The 14,168-nt window shown below is 39.3% G+C and overlaps 1 protein-coding gene across 4 annotated transcripts in view; it reads right to left on the minus strand.

The window, feature by feature from the left end:
- PARL (presenilin associated rhomboid like) overlaps nt 1-14,168 on the minus strand; it is a 60,893-nt gene that overhangs the window by 24,690 nt on the left and 22,035 nt on the right. For all 4 annotated transcript variants that reach the window (XM_063662478.1, XM_054479998.1, XM_063662477.1 and 1 more), the window contains exon 4: nt 12,437-12,485. In XM_063662478.1, coding sequence (XP_063518548.1) covers nt 12,437-12,485 — 49 coding nt within the window. The remainder of the gene's footprint in view (nt 1-12,436; nt 12,486-14,168) is intronic.

Consider the following 14,168-nt stretch of genomic DNA (forward strand, 5'->3'; position numbering starts at 1 on the left):
GAGTAAAGTGTCAGCAGGGCCATGCTTCCTTTTGAAGGCTCTAGGGAAGTGTCCTTCCTCCCCTCTTCCTAGCTTCTGGTGGCTCTCGACAATTCTTGGCATTGTTTGGCTTCCAGGTGCATCACTCCAATCTCTGCCACCATCTCTTTGGTCTTGTTTTCTGTATCCAATCTCTGCCACCATCTCTTTGGTCTTGTTTTCTGTATCTTTCTTTGTCCTCTCTTCTTATAAGGACATGAGTCAATGGATTTAAGGTACATCCTAATGTAATATGATCTCTCTGTAACTAACCAAATCTGCAAAGACCCTATTTCAAGTAAAGTAACATTCTGTGGTTCTACGTGGACACAAATTTTGGGGAAGCACACTATTCAACTTACCACAACTGGGAAATTCTAGCAAATATAAAAGAGAATTAACACCAATCCTTCTCAAACTCTTTCAAAAAACACAAGAGGAAGGAACATTCTATGTAGCCACTATCACCTCCGTATCAAAACCAAAGACATCACAAAAAGCTATCAATATTCCTTTATGAAAACAGACGCAAAAATCCTCAAGAAAATATTGGCAAACCAAATCCAGCCATATATAAAAAGGATTATAAATCATGACCAAGTGGAATTTGTCACAGGAATGCCAGCTTGGTTCAACATATGAAAAATCAATGTAATATTTCATATTAACAAAGTTGGAAGACTCACAATTCATAGTTTCAGAATTTACAACACAAACCTACAGGAATAAAGACAATGTAGTACTAGAATAAGGTCAGATATATAGATCAATGGACAGAATTGACACTCCAGAAATATACCCATACGATTACGGTCACCTGATTTTTGACTAAGGTTCCAAAACAATTCAATAGGGGAAAGAATAGTCTTGCCAAAAAATGGTGCTCAGACAAGTGGATATCCATAAGCGAAGAATGAGTTTGGACCCCTATCTCAAACCAAATACAAACGTTAACTCTGAATTAATCAAATGCCTAAATTTAAGAGCTAAAATTTTAAAGCTCTTAGAAGAAAAGAGAGGTACACATCTTTGTGACCTTGAATTAGCTCACAGTTTCCTTGACATGACACTTAAAAGTACAAGCAACAAAAGAAAAAAATAGATAAGATGAACTTCAGCAAAATTAGAATGTTCATGCTTCAGAAAACACTATGAAGAAAGTGATCAGACAACTCACAGAATGGGAAAAATATTTGTGAATCATATCTCTTAATAAGGGTCTAGTATCCAGAATATATAAATAACTTTTACAACTCAATAAAAAGACAAATAGCTATTTTTAAATGGGCAAAAGATTTGGAGAAACAGGCATTTCTCCAAAGAAGAATAAATATACAATAAGACATGAAAAGATGTTCATTAGTGATTAAGGAAAGGCAAATCAAAACCACAGTGATACACCCCTTCACACTCACCAGGATGGATATAATAAAGGCAACAAAATGGGAGAAAATGTGCAAATCATATCCAATAAGGGATTAATATCCAGAATATATAAAAAAACCCAACAACCCAATGTAAAAATGGGAAAGGAAGTAAGTAGACAGTTCTCCAGAGAAGATATACAAATACTCAATAAGCACATGAAAAGATGCTCACCATTACTAGTCACTAGCAAAATGGAAATCAAAACTATACCCATTACAATGGCTATTATCACATTTAAAAAAAAGGAAAATAGGCCAGGCACGGTGGCTCACACCTGTAATCCTAGCACTTTGGGAGGCCAGGGCAGGAGGACTATTTGAGCCCAGGAGTTCAAAAGCAGCCTGGGCAACTTGGCAAGACCTCATCTCTACAGAAAATTAAAAAATTAGCCAGGTGTGATGGTGCGTGCCTGTAGTCCCAGCTACTCAAGAGGCTGTGGAAGGAGGGTTGTTTGAGACCAGGTTGAGGTTGTAGTGAGCCATGTTCATACCACTGCACTCCAGCCTGAGTGACAGAGTGAGACTCTGTCTCAAAAAAATTAAAAATAGTATTGCCAAGGATGTGGGGATGTCAGAACCTTTGTATATCACAGCATTAGTCACAATAACCAAGAGATGGAGACAACCCAAATGTCCATCAACAGATGAATGGATAACCAAAATGTGGTAAATACACAGAATGGAATATCTGAGCTTTACAAAGGAAATTTTCATCATGCTACAATATGGACGAACCATTAAAAAGCTATGCTACGCAAAAGAAGCTGGACCAAAAAGAAAAAAAATTATAGTTCCACTTATATGAAGGATCTAGAATAGGCAAACTCATAGAGACAGAAAGTAGAATGCGGTTACTAGTAGCTGAGGGGAGGGGGTAATAGGGGGCTATTGTTTAACAGGTTCGGTGTTTCTGTTTGGGATAATGAAAAAGCCCTGGAAATAGACAGTAGTAATGGTTATACAACACTGTCTGAAATTCCTGGCCTCAGCCAATCCTCCCACCTCCGCCTCCCAAAGTGCTGGGATTACAGGCATGAGCCACCACGCCCAACCTACAACACTGTGAATGTACTTAAAGCAACTAAAGTGTACACTAAAAAATGTCTATAATGGTAAATTTTATGTTATATATATATTTTACAATTAAAAAATACAAAAAAAAATTGTAGTTGCTGACAGAAAAGACAGGCAATAACAGATGGAATCCTCACACTACTTGAAGGAGTGGAAAATGGTGTAGCTACCTATGGAAAACAATTTGATAGTTCTTCAAAAAGAAAACAAAGGGAAAACTAGATACCCACATGCAAAAGAGAGCAGTTGGATCTTTATCTTATACCAATATACAAAAATTAACTCAAAATGGATTAAAGACCTGAATGTTAGACCCTCAACTATAAAACTCCTAGAAGAAAACAGAAGAAAAGCCTCATGACACTGGACTTGGTAATGATTTCTTGGCTATGACGCCAAAGGCACAGGCAACAAAAGAAAAAATAGACAACTGGGACTATATCAAACTTAAAAACTTTTGTGTATCAAAAGATACAATCAAAAGAGTAAAAAAGCAGAAATAAATCACAGAATGGAAGTATTTGCAAATAATGTATCTGAAAAGGGGGTGATATCAAGAACAAATAAAGAATGCTTATAACTCAGGCAGGTGCAGTGGCTCATGCCTGTAAACCCAGCACTTTGGGAGGCTGAGGTAGGTGGATCATTTGAAATCAGGGGTTCGAGACCAGCCTGGCCAACATGGCGAAACCCCATCTCTACTAAAAGTACAAAAATTAGCCAGGCGTGGTGGCACACACCTGTAATCCCAGCCGAGGTGGGAAGAGTGCTTGAACCCAGGAGAGAGAGATTGCAGTGAGCCGAGATCGCTCCACTGCACTCTGGCCTGGGCGAAAGAGCAAGACTCTGTCTCAAAAAAACAAACAAATGAAAAAGAATGCTTATAACTCAACAACAACAAAAAATCAAATAACTCGAGTACTTGAAATACATTTTTCCAGAGATGATAAAACAAATGGCCAACGAGCATGTGAAAAGATGCTCAACATCACTAATCACCAGAAAAAGCAAATCAAAACCACAGTGAGGTATTATCTCACACTCATCAAGATGGCTACTGTCAAACACCTACACACTCACACAAAGAGAAAATAACAAATGTTGTCAAGAATGTGAGAAATTGGAAGACTTGAGCGCTGTTGGCGAGAATGTAAAATGGTACAACCACCATGGAAAACAGTATGAGAATTCCTCAAAAAAAATTAAAAATACAATAACCATGTGATCCACCAATCCTGTAACTGGATATACATCCAAAAGAATTGGCCGGGTGTGGTGGCTCATGCCTGTAATCCCAGCACTTTGGGAGGCCGAGGCGAGTGGATCACCTGAGGTCAGGAGTTCGAGATCAGCCTGACCAATATGGTGAAACCCTGTCTCTACTAAAAAAAAAAATACAAAAATTAGCCGGGCATGGTGGCGTCCACCTGAAGTCCCAGCTATTCGGTAGGCTGAGACAGGAGAATTGCTTGAACCTGGGAGGTAGAGCTTGCAGTGAGCTGAGATCACGCCACTGCACTCCAGCCTGCGCGACAGAGCAAGACTCCATCTCAAAAAATAAAAAAGAATTGAATGCATGGTCGGTCTCAAAGAGATATTTGCAAGCCCATTTTCATAGCAGCATTATTCACAATAACAAGAGGTAGAAATAACTCAAATGTCCATCAGTAGGTAAATGGATAAACAAAATGTGATATACACACAAAATAAAGTATTATTCAGCCTTAAAAAAGGAAGTAAATACTGTCACATGCTCCAACATGGATAAACCTCGTGGACATTATGCTAAGTGAAATAAGCCAGTCCAAAACACCAAGTATTTTATGATTCTACTTGTATGAGGTATCTAAAGTAGTCAAATGCATAGAAAAAGGAAGTAGAATGGTGGTTATCAAGGGCTGAAGGGAGGAGAAAAAGGGGATGTATTGTTTAATGAGTAGAGCTTCAGATCTGCAAAATGAAAAAGTTCTAGAGATTGGTTTTACAAAAATGTGAATATACTGAACTCTATTGAACTATATGCTTAAAAATGATTAAGACGGTATATTTCATGTTATTTTTTTTTACAATTAAAAAAAAAAAACAACAGTTACCATATGACCCAGCAATTCCATTCCTGGCTATATATACCGAGAAATGAAAACATATGTCCACAAAAAAATGTGCACATAGAGGTTCATAGCAGCATTATTAATAGCTGAAGAATGGAAACAACTCAAACGCCCATCAACTGATGAAGGAATAAACAAATGTAATATATCCATACACTGGAATATTATTTGGCCATAAAAAGAAACGGAAGTACTGATGATATATACTGCAACATGAGTGAACCTTAAAAACATTATGCTAAGTGAAAGAAACAGACACAAAAGGCCACATATTATGTGACTTGATGTGTATGAAATCTCCAGAAGAGGAAAGCCCCTAGAGAAAGCAGGTTGATGGCTGCCTAAGGCTGAGGGGAAGGAGGGAAGGAGGGAATGGGGGAGTGACTGCTAATGGGAATGGGGTTTCTTTTTGGGATAATGAAAAGGCCCTGGGATTAGATGACGATGATAGTCGCACAGCCTTTTAAATATAATAAAAACCACTGAATTTACTTTGGCTTTCTATTTTTATTTATTATTATTTTTAGAGAGATGTGGGGGGTCTCACTATGTTGCCCAGGCTGGTCTAGACTCAAGCAATCCTCTGACCTCGGCCTCCTAAGTGCCAGGCCTCCAAGTGGTAGGATTACAAGTGTGGGCCACCACACTCAGCCAACTGTACATTTTAAATCAATGGTCTCCAACCTTTTTGGCACCAAGGACCAGTTTTGTGTCAGACAATTTTTCCATAGACCAGGAGTGGGGGGATGGTTTCAGGATGATTCAAGTGCATTACATTTATTCTGCACTTTATTTCTATTATATCATAATATATAATGAAATGATTACACAACTTCTCATAATGTAGAATCAGTGGGAACCCTGAGCTTGTTTTCCTGCAACCAGACAGTTCCGTCTGGGTATGATGGGAGACAGTGACAGACCATCAGGCATTAGATTCTCATAAGGAGTACGCAACCTAGATCCCAGCCTGGCCAACATGGCGAAACCCTGTCTCTACTAAAAATACAAAAGTTACCCAGGCATGGTGACAGGTGCCTGTAATCCCAGCTACTTGGGAGGCTAAGGCAGGACAATCACTTGAATCCGGGACGCAGAGATTGCAGTGAGCCAAGATCACGCCACTACACTCTAGCCTGGGTGACAGAGCAAGACTCTGTCTCAAAAAAATAAACAAAAAAAAAAACCCACAAACGAAGTTTCACTTGTTCCCCTGCCGCTCACCTCCTGCTCTGCAGCCTGGTTCTGGTACCAGTCCCTTGCCCAGGGCTCGGAACCCCTGCTTTAAATGGTGAATTTTATATGTGAATTATATCTTAATTTTTAAAAAGGCAGATGCACTGATTTGGAAAGCACTACTTGGTTCAATGACCTCAGGTTATTTTCCTCCTCAGCCCGAGAAAGGTAGTAAAACCCTTTTTCTCATTTTCCTATAAAGGACTTACCATACCACTTGAGGTCTAATAGCTACTCACAGATCCCCTCTGTTTCTGGGTGGGCCAATTCACCCCTCCAAAGCTCCTTTATCTGAAGGGGCTACTATACCAACCCAGACCTGGCCAGTCCAGACACTGACAAGCATGTACATCCACAGCAGCCAAAGAACTAGGCTCAAGCCATCCTTACCTCAGGTTCTCTGGGAACCAGGCAGGTGCAAAGATCAACCTGTTGGCCTCACACAGTGGCTATCATTTCTTTTCCTAGGCAGTATCCACCAAACTAATTAAGGACTGGGTCCACAGCTACCTGGAATCAAGAAGAAACCCAGAGAGACTGTCCATCTTCCATCCTCCCACTGGGATAGAGACAGAAAGTTTGAAACTAATACGGGTAAACAGAAAGGGCAAATTCACAATGAGGGAGGCAAAGGCCCTTATAATTGCTAACCACAAAAAAGGACTGTTATTTCTCTGTACTCTCCCTGCAGATGAGAATATCTAACCTCCCCTGTGGGCAACTTTTAGAAATCAATCTGATGTATTTATACTCTGTACATTGTGGGAGGACATTTAAAATGGTACACAACTTCTTTTAAGACAACTTTGCAATACACAAAATTTGAAATGTACATATTCTTTGACCCAGCAATTCTATTTCCAGTAACTTATCCTAAAAATATACTTGTACAAGGCACAGAGATCTATATATAAGGCATTTCACTGCAGTAATATTTATAGAAGCAGAAGACTGAAAACAACCTAAATATCTATTAATAAAAGATTTGTTAAATAATACTCATTCACATGGAATACCATAATGCCATTAAAAAGAATATGCTGGCCAGGCACAGTGGTTCACACCTGTAATCCCAGCAATTTGGGAGGCCAAGGCAGGAGGATCACTTGAGCCCAGGAGTTCAAGACCAGCCTTGGGAGGTTGAGGCTGCAGTGAGCCGTGATCACACCACTGCACTCCAGCCTGAGTGACAAGTGAGACGCTGTCTCAAAACAAACCAAAGCAAACAAAAAAAGCCTGATGTGCTGGTAATTTCCATTTATCAATCCAGGTGCTGGTTACATGGATGTGCTTAGCTTGTGAAAATTAATTAGCTGAGTTGTACATTTGACATATTCACATTCTTCTACGTATATTATACCTCAATAAAATATTAAAAAGGATGTAACAGACCTACTCGTATTGATATAGAATGTTGTTTAAAATATTAAGTGAAAAAAATCATGGTGCAGAAGAGTATGTATTGCATGTTACTATTTTTGTGTTAAACCACAGATAGATATAAATGCCTATATATAAATAGATGCTTTGGAAGAACACACAAGTAACGAAACATGCAATGGTTATTATGGGAAAGGAAAAGTGCAGAACTGGAAGTTCAGAGTGAGAGAAAGACTTTTCACTTTATGTATCCTTTATTCCAATTTTCATCTGCTACCATGCATATTTATTCATTTTACAATGACAAAATCTAGTCTAGGCAGTCAAAAAGGGCTCCCTTTCCTCCCTGGGGGTAGGCTGCTACTTTGGAACAATTTGCTGCAATTTGTGCTGTGAATCAGCACCCAGATACTTGATAGGGGGAGGCAGTGTGGTTTATCAGAAAGGTAATTAATGGTGGTTTGCTATTCTAGAAAAGTGAAAGGACATAATAAAAAGCCTATTCTTTGATATATGAAGTGGATTTGATTCCCGAATCCACCCAGTTCTAGCTGTGTGATCGCAGTCATGTGGCCGTTCCTTGCCCCATCTGAGAAATGAGGATAACAGGGTTCTTATGATGATTAATAATAATATAAAGGCATGTAAAGCACATAGCATGATACTTGAAGTGTGGCTGGCACTCAAGGATTAATTTTGCTATTCTTCTACAAAAATAACTTGTTTGCAGACTGGGAAGTCAGGAGTTACAGAAAAACAGTGACTGATTAAAAGGTAAAGATGGGCTATAAGACCAAGGAAAACATTGCCTTACCAGCAACATCAGGAATAGGTAAGGAGGCCTTAGTCTGGGAAGACAGCTCAAAACCTTGAAAAGGTACAAGGAGAGAGAGAACTGAAATGAAAAAGAATAAGCCTGGTAGAAACAGAACAGCAAAGAAAAAAGAATAGACTTTAGAAGTTGGGGCAAGGGGTCAAAGACTGGAGAGTAGTAGTGACTAAACTTTGGAGCTAACAAAAAATACACTAGTAGAGGAACTAGGGCACAGTTTTCTTGAGATCTCTCTCCCTATCCTTTTCTGTCCTTGCTCCTTCTTGATCAAAAATAATAATTTAGCTGATTCTTTCCTGTGGCTTTACCTGAATCTCAATACAGTAAAGTCAGCATTCTCTTGAACTAACAGGAAAACCTGGCAAGTGCCTCAAAGACAACCCTGAAAGCTAGAAAGGGAGGAGAAAATATTCTCTCTGGGGGTTGCCTGGGGACCTGTAGGACAGACTTAAAAGGCTGACAGATCAGGGCAATAGAAAATTAGGTGAAATATAAAAGCACCAGGGATGACAAATTTAAGTTTGAAGAATGCCACGTTATACTCCCCGCTTGCCCCACAAATACCCAGTGGGCTTATAAACACTTTTTCAGAGCAATATGAAGCCTGGGGAGATTATTTCTGTGTAATAAAAATTAAGACCAAAAAAAAATCCCCAAACAAACCAAAACAAAAGGATTAAAACAAGTTTCCTAGCATAGCTTTAAAAAGGGATTTGCACAGACAGATTGAGACAGAACAGTCAAAAACTACAGACTCGCCGGGCGCGGTGGCTCAAGCCTGTAATCCCAGCACTTTGGGAGGCCGAGGCGGGCGGATCACGAGGTCAGGAGATCGAGACCATCCTGGCTAACGCGGTGAAACCCCGTCTCTACTAAAAATACAAAAAATTAGCCGGGCGTGGTGGCGGGCGCTTGTAGTCCCAGCTACTCCAGAGGCTGAGGAAGGAGAATGGCGTGAACCCGGGAGGCGGAGCTTGCAGTGAGCTGAGATCGTGCCACTGCACTCTAGCCTGGGCGACAGAGCAAGACTCCATCTCAAAAAAAAAAAAACTACAGACTCCAAACCTGGCATCAGCTGTAAGAAAGGGAGGTTTTTGTTGTTGTTGTTTTGAGACGGAGTCTCACTCTACTGCCCAGGCTGGAGTGAAATGGCATGATCTCGGCTCACTGCAATCTCTGCCTCCCAAGTTCAAGCGATTCTCCTGCCTCAGCCTCCCAAGTAGCTGGGATTACAGGCATGCACCATCATGTCCAGCTAATTTTGTATTTTTAGTAGAGATGGGGTTTCACCATGTTGGCCAGGCTGGTCTCCAACTCCTGACCTCAGGTGATCCACCTCCCAAAAGTGCTCCCAAAGTGCTGGGATTACAGGCATGAGCCATTGCACCCAGCTAGAAAGGGGTTTTTTACCTCACCACCAGATGCCACCTTAACAATAAAATAAATTATGGGTATGCCTTACAATCTGACTGTTCTTATCTACACCTAGGAACCAAAGAGACATGGATAAATTTGAGATACCCCTCATTATCTGAAACTCAGAAACTATGTATATTTGGATTAACACTTTACTGTCTGAACTTACTGTATCCAAAATCTTTCCATCCAAATTCAAGAGCTCAACAGATTCAATAGCAAGGAATACTTACATGAAGTGTTTGGTGTAGCAGTGAGAAATCTTTAACCGACTAGAGCTTTCATGCTGCCATTGTCTAGGTATGAATACTACAAAGCAGAGAGGCACACTGGTCTCACAAAGCTTTAAAAACTCTCTAGGTCAAACTTGTCAAGTTCTTTCAAAATATAAAACGGAAAAAAAAAAAAAAACCATTCGGAAAACATCTCCAATCCAAAGAAAGAAAGTGGGACGGAGTAGACCTGTCACCCCATAAATCTATCATTGATTAAAACCAGGAGCTGAGCCAACTTCACTTTGCAGTCTACAAGAAGCAATCAGGAGTGCTCAGCAAGGAAAGCTGGACTAATTGACACCCCAGGAAGAAGACAAGACATACTAAATAAACAGTTTATTCTTGAGAATCTCATATATAGGTAATTGATTAAGCACCACTTACAGACATTGTAAAGCTAGAATCACTATTACTAGAATAATTATTTCCTACAAGAAAAGTCTGAGGTGACACAAAACAGTTCAAACGGCATTTCCTGAGGTTAAAGTCACTTGGATAATCTAACAATAAAGATTTAAGACCTGCAGCATGACCATTCACATTTATGTTGTTCAAAGCAGCTTACATTCAAGTTACAAGACAGATCACAAGCATCTCTCTCTACTGCTATGCTCTTCATGCCAAATGGCTGACTTGATTTCAAAAAAGAAAAAGACTAGGGGGAAAGAATTCTGATTTTTAATTACCTCCAGCTTCTTTGAAGAAAGTATTCACCAGCATGAGAAAAAGTCACCAGCCACCCTAAAGAAATCTTAATTTCGTTAATTTTTTTTTTTTTTTTTTGAGACAGAATCTCGCTCTGTCGTCCAGGCTGGAGTGCAGTGGCTCAATCTTAGCTCACTGCAACCTCTGCCTTCCAGGTTCAAGCAATTCTCCTGCCTCAGCCTCCCTAGTAGCTGGGATTAACAGGCGTGCACCACCACGCCCAGCTAATTTTTTGTATTTTTAGTAGAGATGGGGTTTCACCGTGTTGGCTAGGCTGGTCTCTGACTCCTGACCTCAGGTGATCCGCCCGCCTTGGCCTCCCAAAGTGCCGGGATTACAGGCGTAAGCCACTGCACCCAGCCTCATTACTTTCATAAAAGAAGCAAGCAAACAAAATACATTAATCTAGTGGAAACAGATGTGCTACTAAAGAGCTATCTTTGAAGTAATCATTTTAAGATGTCACTGACCTATCAATTCTATGGTCTTAGTTATGGCAACATTGAAAAATCTCAATCCCTTGGTTAAGATTTCATTCAACATTCATTCACTCAACAGATTTTAACTGAGTGTCCTTACTGTGTACATGATATATGCTAGGTGCTATCACAAAATGAAAGATGTCATTGTTGTCCTCCAGTTGCTTACACTGCCCTCAAGGATGTTACACATACAATCACATAAGGCACACTGCATTATCAATGATAAAAACTGCAATGAGTTCAGAAAAAAAGAAAGCACTTCCTAAAGGAAGCAATGTCTGAACCATAAGCCTGAAAGCTGCATCAGGTTCCAAAAAAGTCAGAAAAATTAAGCCTTCCAGAGAGAATAAACAGTTTGAATAAAGAAAGATAAACATCCTTTTTCCACTTAAGTACAGAAAATTAAGAGTACAAAATAAGTCTACTCAAATTTGAGCAAAAGCAATATTTTGCAATTCTCTAGAAATAATTTTTTCTTTTCTATGCAATCGTTAAAAAACTTAAAAAAATTTTTTTTTTGTTTTTGAGAGTCTCATCTGTCACCCAGGTTGGAGTGTAATAGTACAACCACAGCTCACTGCAACCTCTGCCACCCAGGTTCAAGCAATTCTCCTGCTTCAGCCTCCCAAGTAGCTGGGACCCCAGGCACGCACCACCGCACCTGGCTAATTTTTTGTATCTTTGGTAGAGATGGGGTTTCGTCATGTTGCCTGAGCTGGCCTCAAACTCCTGAGCTCAAGGAATCCGCCCACCTTGGCTTCCCAAAGTTCTAGGATTACAGGCGTGAGCCACTCTTCCTGGCAAAAATCTATTTTCAAGTTTCTCAAATAACTAACTCCATGAAATATTGCAGAGGTGTTACCTTGAAGAGCCTAATCTGTCTTTCCATAACAATTTACAAAGAAAAAAAGTTATCATGGTGACATGCATGTCATGCTTACATTTAAACAGGGTTTTATAAATAGCATGGGGGAGAAGAGCGAAAACTGGTTTTAGAATGGACAGACTTGGGTTTTGAAACTCAGCTCTATTGCTTACTAGCGGTTTGACTTTCAAAATTCCTTCTCTGAAAGCCGCTTTCCTTATCTGTAAAAAGGGAGACAACTACTCTGTAAACAACTCTAAGTAGGGACAGAATGTGTATTACAACATCCTGAATATAGAAGGTACTTAATGTTTCCATTAGTTTCTTTAATAAGGGAAGTAATAATTAATAAGCTATTCCACAAGCTGGAATTCTACAACAAAACTGATCAGTCAGTATCATACTAGATCAAAATTAGAAAGTAACTGACCCAGAGCATCATGTAAACCTTTATACCTCACCACTTTATATACTATTACATTAGCCTATCGGTACAGAGACTGTCTTCTAAACCACTGGTGGGCACGGTACAAGAGCCATTGCTTGTGACATACTGTACCTTTTGGTTTGATTTCTCTTCCCTTGAATGGTTAAAACGTGTAAGCTAACACAAACCTGTCACAGTCCGCTGGCCATCACTTAGGTTATTCCACCACTTGTTAATCTAAAACAGACGGAAAATTGCATATCACCATATGTGAGAAATTTCAGGCTACAAAAACGAAAAACCAGAAGAAAATGCCTTGCACATAAAAGAGGAATTCCTCTTCTGTAAAAATCACTGGTGGCCACAGACATAATAAATGCGTGGTAGAGTGGAAAAGGCATGTGTTTTATAGTCAGGCAGCCCACATTCTCCACATAGAACCAACCACTGGATAGCTCTGGAACCTCAGACAATTATTTCTAAACTTCAGTTTCTTGACACACAAAATGGGACAATAATAGGTACCCAGCAGTGTTATCACAAGGAATAATAATAATGTAAAGTCCCCAGCACACTCGCAGATATAGACAGGTACCAAGGAAGTGATTATTCATACCAACATCTTATGTTTTAAAATTCTGAGAATATTGTCTACTAAATTGCACTTTTTTAAAGATATAGTAATGGTACTGGAGTTTAATAAAAAGAGCAAGGTCCTAATTTTTCAGGGATACATGTTGAAAATTTTATGCATGAAATACGTCTAGAATTTGCTTTACAATAATACAAGGGTGGAAAGGGAAGGGAAAAAAAGGGAAATAGATGAAAAAAAAAATTGGCCCTGTCTTGGGGAACAATGAAGCTGGATGATAATGATTCATCATACTACTCTCTCTACATTAGTATCTGCTTGAAATTTTCCATGATTAAAATTTTAAAATTAAAAATATATTCTAACTATGAAATTGAACCAGATTTTGTTATTTAAAAAAAAAAATCCAAGGTAAAAGAAACTACAGATTAGTATGTATAATTCCATTTATTTTCTTTTTTTTTTCTTTTTAAGAGACGGGGTCCCCCTGTGTTGCCAAGGCTGGTCTTGAACTCCTGGGCTGAAGCAACCCTCCCACCTCAGCCTCCCAAGGTGCTGGGATTACAGGTGTGAGCTGCCGCACCCAGCCGATTCCATTTCTATAATTGTAATTACACCGTGTATGAACTCCCAGATCTTACTTCCTGTATAGTGGCATGAAAGGGGTTCCCACGACTTTCATGTTTCCATGTTAAATTTATATATTGTTTCAAACTTCTTTAATGGGCATAGGTTTTATACATTAAACCTATCATTTAATTATATTATAAACAAATCAATCTTTAAATGAAGATTATGTATATTGTTTGTATCATTTTTCACCATTCTCAAGAACCATTTGGGTACATTTGGATATCAAAACTTCATGTGCAGACATGTGCTGGAAACCTATAGCTTTGTAAGAGATCCAGGATAATGGAATAGGTCAGTTTTACTGTCTTCTCAAATACACTGTACTGAATAGATGCCTATGGCCAGTTATTGTCATTTTCACCTGCAAATATTATCCACTGTTCTGGCATAAAGCCTCTCTAACACAGATAGGGCTCATGCTTCTTGAATGTGCCCATGGGAAAACAAGGAGGAATGAATCCCTTTCCCTACTTAGAGAAAACTCAAAACATCATTAGTAAAAAGAAAATGCAAGGCTTCCTTCTCAGGCTCTTGCTGGCCAGGATCACACTGTTCCAAGGAAGGGGAAAAGTAAAGAAGATATCAACCTCCTCTCCAGATTGGAAGGGCAATGTGTCATAAAAAAACAGAAGTGCTTGAAAATCAAATGGGCCTGAAACCACATATTAACTAAAATCTCAGTGTTCAATATGTAT

Source organism: Pongo pygmaeus, chromosome 2 (genome assembly GCF_028885625.2).
Source record: "Pongo pygmaeus isolate AG05252 chromosome 2, NHGRI_mPonPyg2-v2.0_pri, whole genome shotgun sequence".
Classification (NCBI taxonomy): Eukaryota; Metazoa; Chordata; class Mammalia; order Primates; family Hominidae; genus Pongo; species Pongo pygmaeus.